The sequence below is a fragment of the Sprattus sprattus genome (assembly GCF_963457725.1).
Source record: "Sprattus sprattus genome assembly, chromosome: 5".
In the NCBI taxonomy this organism is placed as follows: domain Eukaryota; kingdom Metazoa; phylum Chordata; class Actinopteri; order Clupeiformes; family Clupeidae; genus Sprattus; species Sprattus sprattus.
The window spans coordinates 38,682,874-38,689,866 of record NC_137924.1 but is presented as its reverse complement, the minus strand read 5'-3'; the positions used below and the strand labels follow the sequence as shown (position 1 = coordinate 38,689,866).

The 6,993-nt window shown below is 46.3% G+C and overlaps 1 protein-coding gene across 2 annotated transcripts in view; it reads right to left on the bottom strand.

Moving 5' to 3' along the window:
• mta2 (metastasis associated 1 family, member 2) overlaps positions 1-6,993 on the bottom strand; it is a 36,280-nt gene that overhangs the window by 18,966 nt on the left and 10,321 nt on the right. For both annotated transcript variants that reach the window (XM_080838564.1, XM_080838565.1), the window contains exon 3: positions 6,578-6,671. In XM_080838564.1, coding sequence (XP_080694690.1) covers positions 6,578-6,671 — 94 coding nt within the window. The remainder of the gene's footprint in view (positions 1-6,577; positions 6,672-6,993) is intronic.

The window sequence follows — 6,993 nt, the reverse complement described above, 5'->3', positions numbered from 1 at the left end:
TAACACAGAATGGAAAAGGGATACATGGACACACTCAAGAGCACATATGCGATAGATAGCTGCTCTTAGACTTGCATGTTTACTCGTGCATATGCGAGCACACACACACACACACGCAGAGAGGTCACACTTTCCTCCTTAACAAAAGGCACAGGCGAGTCTGCGTTAACCCTTTACGTGCCGTGGGCCACATGAAGGGCCTTTTGTTCTTGGTGGGGTGCTGGGGGCTCAAACATGGCACCAGCAAAGGAAGAGGAGAGGGAGGGAAGGAGAGGAGGAGGAGGAGGAGAGAGGAGGAAGAAAAGAGGAGGAGAGAGGGGGAAGGAAAGAGGCGGTGGAGAGAGGGGAGGGCAGAAAGCATGGGTTCCTAGATTAAGTGAGGGAGGGGTAGAAGGGAGTGTGTGTGTGTTTGTGGCGGAGAGTGAGCGGGAGGGGAGCCCAGGTGGTTGTGTAACAGGACAGTGCCAGCTCGACGACTCATGCTGAAGAAGGGGAGGGAGAGCGACACACACACACACACACACACACACACACACACACACACACACACACACACACACACACGGAGTCCCGGCAGCTGGCAGGGGCAAACGCACGGGTGCGGGGGCAGATACACTGGCACAAGGCAGCCGGCTGCGCACAAAGGAGCGCTAATAAGCAGCCGCAGATGAACCCGTAGGGACGCCGTCCAAGCATGGGACAGTGCAAGGCTTCGAACACACCCTCACAAACACCAGACTCAAGCATGGGACAGTGCAGGGCTCCAAACACACCCTCACAAACACCAGACTCAAGCATGGGACAGTGCAGGGCTCCAAACACACCCTCACAAACACCAGACTCAAGCATGGGACAGTGCAGGGCTCCTAACACACCCTCACAAACACCAGACTCAAGCATGGGACAGTGCAGGGCTCCAAACACACCCTCACAAACACCAGACTCAAGCATGGGACAGTGCAGGGCTCCAAACACACCCTCACAAACACCAGACTCAAGCATGGGACAGTGCAGGGCTCCTAACAAACCCTCACAAACACCAGACTCAAGCATGGGACAGTGCAGGGCTCCTAACACACCCTCACAAACACCAGACTCAAGCACATTCAGACGGCCTTTCAGAAAACGTTAGATTTGACTAAGAGATGGTTACTCCGTCAGAGGCTGCCCAATGATATTCCTGGAAGATGAATGAAGGTCATTTTAATTCTGAACATATTCAGCTGTTTCATGCTGAGCATTTTTTTTCTGTATTTCATCTGAGACCCTCTGGTGTACTGCAAAAGGCTTGGACAATAGAATCCTCTCCCCTCTTTTATTCCAGGAAATGTATGAAATTCATCAGTCAAACCTAATGTTAGTATTAAGCATAGATTCACAACGAGACGAATGTAAATCGTGGAAGTAAAACGGGAATTGCATAGAATTTGACATATTCAACTAAAACGATAAGAGAGAAACTCATTGGATAGCGTTATAGGAAATGATGAACAGCATTTGTAGTCTTGGGGGCTATCCTAGCATTGCTACCCTACACTCCCTATCCTCTTACAACAACGGCCTATCACCTAGACATATGTAAAAGCACAGTAGTCTATGTACAGGTACACCTGGGTACATTTTTTGATTGGACATATGATGTAATGATAGCGAAATAGATGAAACCGAATTTAGAGAAGCTAAAATGGAAAACACAGAAAACACTCAAAATAAAATGGAATTTGGCCAAAAATGTAAGGGATTTTAAAGTGCCCTAGCGATAGCCTATAGAGTGATATGTGCCCAATCTCAACGGCTCGGCATGTGCACAGCCACCACCTCCACATGACGAGGGATTCCAGCTGTTGACAGGGACGTGTTAGCTAAAGGTCACCAGGAGGAGGGGGGTCTGGTGGGGGGTGAAGCTTAAGAATGCATCCATTTTGAAGAGCTCAGACAGCCACTGTTTAAAAGGGGGGCTAAAGTCTCAATCAAATACACACACACACACACACACACACACACACACACTGGGGGGTAATGGGTTCAGGGCCCCTGCAGTCAGCTGTCTGTTTGTCTGTACCCCACTGCTGGAGGTCATGCGTCAGCTGGGGCTTCTGCATGCGCTCGCTGTAGTGTAGTCTGCCTTTAATTACTGAAACAGAGTGGGATCTCTACTACGGTCGGGGTCTGCCCTTCACACACTGTGTCCTTTGTGTACTCCACTGTACACTGCTGGACCCGACTCCTACTGTAGGCTAACCCACACAGTGACACAGACATCCAGCAATGCAGGCAGAACACCTACTAATGTTGATTGGATACATGCTTCATATTTACTTACATAACAATATCAACAACAACAAATATTATTATTATATTAACTATTATAAACAACAATTACCCTGCGGGTTTGGTACCTGACAAAAAACAGACAAACACTAACATGAGGTGACATAACCAGACTCGTTGTGACAGTGACGGTGGATCTGCTTGTTCTGCTGAGCCGCATCTGTGCCGTCAGAGGGACTAGTAAGTAACTCCTCCGACAGCAAAGCAGTGTGAGTACCCAGTTGACACCAACATGGGCCGACTGAATGGATATTGTGTTGCTTCAGAACATCAACATCTAATTGCATTCTGCTGTAAACTCTTGTTTATTTGGAAGCTTCCTGGCGTGACTCCTTCAGCTAGCTGGTCACCGGACGGGTGTTAAATATCTGCTGGATTAATGTGCGATTAAAGGCTGACCCGGGTTCTTGTGAAAACGACCGTAACCTGGAGAAAAAATGCAGTTCGGCAGTTCTGGTGCACCATGGGTGGGTGGGGGCGTGTGATGAGGGTCGGTCTTATGTCAAAGGAACAAGGGCTGGAAACGAGATGAGGCTGAAGCTAGCGATTGGTTAGGTCTCCTGAGGTGAACGCTCATATCTCCTGTCTCAGCAGACTCTGTCCTCGGCGGAGCACTTATTACAGCATGGTGTGTGTAACCTACTGCACTCATGTCTGGGTGCAGTGTGAGGGCATAGTGAGTGTACAGGGATTAAAGCAAAAAAAAATCTGACTGAAAAAAAAAAAAAATAATAATAATTCGGCCCTCATTTTGGGTCGTGGCTGCATACCGCCTCGATATTTGAACTTCACGTGGTCTATTATCACTTACTAGTTCAAAGCTAGGGCATAAAACCAATATTTTTTGCAAGACTTCACCATTCTTGTTAATGGGCTATAAATGACAAAATGATTTACTGAAATCCAGGGGCATTTAACAAAAAAATTGGGGGCACTTTTAGAAACTTGTGAAATAACATTTAACCTTTGTTCAAAATAATAAACACACTTATTTAGGCTTACAGTATATGAATATGAACAATTGTCATCAAATGGCAATAATAAGACTATTAGGCATTAGTCTACAGATTCAAAGTGTTTTCTTAGATTTTTTGAACAAAAACCAAACAGACAACGTAAATTAGACAATCGTATTCTTCTTTCTTTGTGGTTATTAGTTGTTATAGTAACAACAACTACAGTCTTTTTAAAGGTAACATTTTTTTTTAAACAACTATTAACAATCGTTTTTGTTTCTTTGTTTTTTAATAATAATAAAACACATTGTATTTATGGATTTTTGTGTTACCTTTATTCATGTACCTACCATAGTAGGCCTACAGGAAATACAGATTAGACTAGTTAGCTAGTTTGCAAGCAAGTCTTTGTAGCCAACGTACTATCAGAGATAGCTAACGTTAGCTAACTAACATTAAACTAGCTTAACCTAACTAAATCATTTCTAAAAGTATTATTACTAGTTATCATTCACCGTAGGTGATGCGTGTTGTTTGGCGCTTGGTGACGAAGTACCATGTATTTCTGAACGTTTTCGCTCCCCTTGATGGAGCCAGTAGAAGAATTTACCTGTGCTGGTTTGACAACGATTTGGGCAACTCGTTGTCCACAATTCCGACATGCCTTGAAAACAAAACCGGGTCTTTTTATCAACGTCGTCGTCATCCTCCACCACAAGCCAATCTAGCTTTCATTTTTGACAGTCGCTGGGTGTGTGAATTTTATCTTTTAGAACCTGAGATGGTGACAGAGACTGCGCTGGTCTTCATCTCTCCTCACTCTCGCAGTCACAGGTCTGATTAGGAAGCGCTCCAAATGTGTTTTGTTAGAACGTTTGTTTCTTCACGCAACAGTCAAGGCGAAAATCAAAACATTAAATGGCAACTGACCGGGTCATATAGGCTACAATGTTTTTGACACGTTCATTGAATAAGTATTACTCTCCTAGTAATTTTAGGGGCAAAATTATATTTCTTAGGGGTAGTTTTGCCCTTTGCTCTCGTGTATTTCCGACGCTTAAATGTGCAAATCATATCAGTGTCTCATTTTTGGCCTTATGCGAGCTGAGTTGACGGAAATCCATCATAGCGACGGAAAACTTTAATCCATGAGTGTAACCTACTGCACTCAGGTCTGGGTGCAGTGTGAGGGCATAGTGAGTGTAGCCTACTGCACTCAGGTCTGGGTGCAGTGTGAGGGCATAGTGAGTGTAGCCTACTGCACTCAGGTCTGGGTGCAGTGTGAGGGCATAGTTAGGGCATAGTGAGTGTAGCCTACTGCACTCAGGTCTGGGTGCAGTGTGAGGGCATGTTGAGGGCATAGTGAGTGTAGCCAACTGCCCTCAGGTCTGGTTGCAGTGTGAGGGCATTGTGAGTGTAGCCTACTGCACTTCGGTCTGGGTACAGTGTGAGAGTAGTGAGTGTAGCCTACTGCACTCAGGTCTGGGTACAGTGTGAGGGCTTACTGAGGGCATAGAGAGTGTAATCTACTGCACTCAGGTCTGGGTGCAGTGTATAGCCTACTCTACAATAACCACTAACGATTATATTTAGCTGTGGTTGTTCTGCCCTTATCTCAGGTATTGGTTGCATTAGTCAGCCATAACAGAACTGTATTCAGCGGTCACTAGCTTTTTAATTCTGAACAGCTCTCTATGGTCCCTATGTTTAATGCGCACCATTCAAAGGACAGCCTCTTCAATTATATAGTTGACTAAGACTAACAAATTTACATTTATGACCTGTTGTCCTTCAACTACTGATTTGTTACATTTTAAATTAGATTAAAAGATTTCATTTTCACTAAGGGTTTCTGCGGTTTATGTACTATTTGACTTCTTGCCCTCTTCCGCGATACACCAGAGGGGAGAGGTCTACTGCCTTACAGTGGGGAGTGCTTCTCACAGATGTCTAAAACTCGTAATAAATTCAAACATGAAATCTGAACAAATGACAGCATGCCATCTAAAATTCTAATTCCATCCGTGTCGATCAGCACAGTCACAGGTACCGACTCAAGCACATCTTACTCACCGACTGTCCAAAGACTCACCTCTACACCCCTCACAGAATCACTAAACCCTAACGTTTTGCATGAAGTGGAGGTCTTCCTTCCCATCTCCATACACTGACAGGATCAGTCAAATCAAGGCATACTGCGTTACAGAAGTTCTCCCCTCACACACACAGATCCCAGCTGCAGGAGAACACTGTGACAGTGCTGGAAAAGATGGGCTCGTATTGATGACCTTTGAGTGTGTGGTTGGCATCTAAACAAAACGTGCAAAGAGGTCATAAACAGTTCGATCTGGAGGACAGCAGCCATCTACCGACACACACACACACACACACACACACACACACACACACACACACACACGATGCAGGGTTAGTGTTCCTGCTCCTGCTCACAGTCAACCATAATAAATATTTGTGTCTCCAGCTCCACCGCCTGTGTGCAAGCATATGTGTGTGTGTGTGTGTGTGTGTGTGTGTGTGTGTGTGTGTGTGTGTGTGTACACTACAGGATCCCATTACAATCTGGCCACAATGAGACAACACCGAGCCTCAGACTCTCCCCACAGATGCTGGTGGGCCAGAGCCGTGTCTGGTGTGCAGGCCAAGGCAGCATGACGGGGTTGGGGGGACGACTCGTGGCACCGGCACACGCTCTGGCTGAGCCACAGGACAACTGAACACCGCTCAACCATACTGCATCCACCAGCTGCTGCTGCTGCAGCATCCAGCCACAGTCCACTGCACTGGGTCTCCTCCTCCAGAGGCGCCCCTTTCCATGGCGTTTTCCCAACGATCACATGGCACAGGGCACCAACTCTGGGGCGCTGGGTCGGACAGGTCAGGCGAGGCGGTGGACAGATGGATGTGCCCCACATACACCTATGTGCAAAGGTTTGGCCGTACAACCACACTGGGGAGAGCATGAGATCTGACCCATGGCAGAACAGATACACAGACAGCCCTGAAAAACCAGCATCCTGTGTGTGTGTGTGTGTGTGTGTGTGTGTATGTATGTATGCAAAGAGGCATTCAACTTTACTGATGAATTTATGAATTACACCAAAAATTATGCAAATTGGGAAACATGGCTGCACTCTCCGTGTACGGTAAGTGTTTGGGGACAACCCCCCCTCATCCAAAAGAGGAGTTGGTGTGTCGAGTTCAGTGATTGATAGAGCAAAGAGGAGGAGGAAAGATGAGGAGAGCAGGAGGAAGAGAAGAGCACTACTCACGGGCATTGCTGTCGGCCAGGGTGTTCAGATTGCCCGAGATGTCCCTCCTCCGGAACAGGCAAACCACCTTGGCTTCTACGTTTCCATTGGCCGTCTGTGGGGAGGGGAGGGGATAAGTCACGTGAGCCTGTCAATCACTAAAGCCAGTTCTACAAAACACTGGCACAACACCAAAATTGCAAGATCCTCTGGATTGCCATGTTACATGCACACATTTCTTCATTGCCAGTCTCTATACTGTACATTGTACTCCTATACTACCATAAAGACAACATTCTTCCTTCATTTTATCAGAATGAGTGTTGGGACAACAACAACATTGAGTCACGGCTCAGTTCTCCATGTACAGCTCAACAGTTTTATCACACTGACACAGGCGGCGATCCGCACCAAACACAAGCCCAACGGCTCCTCTG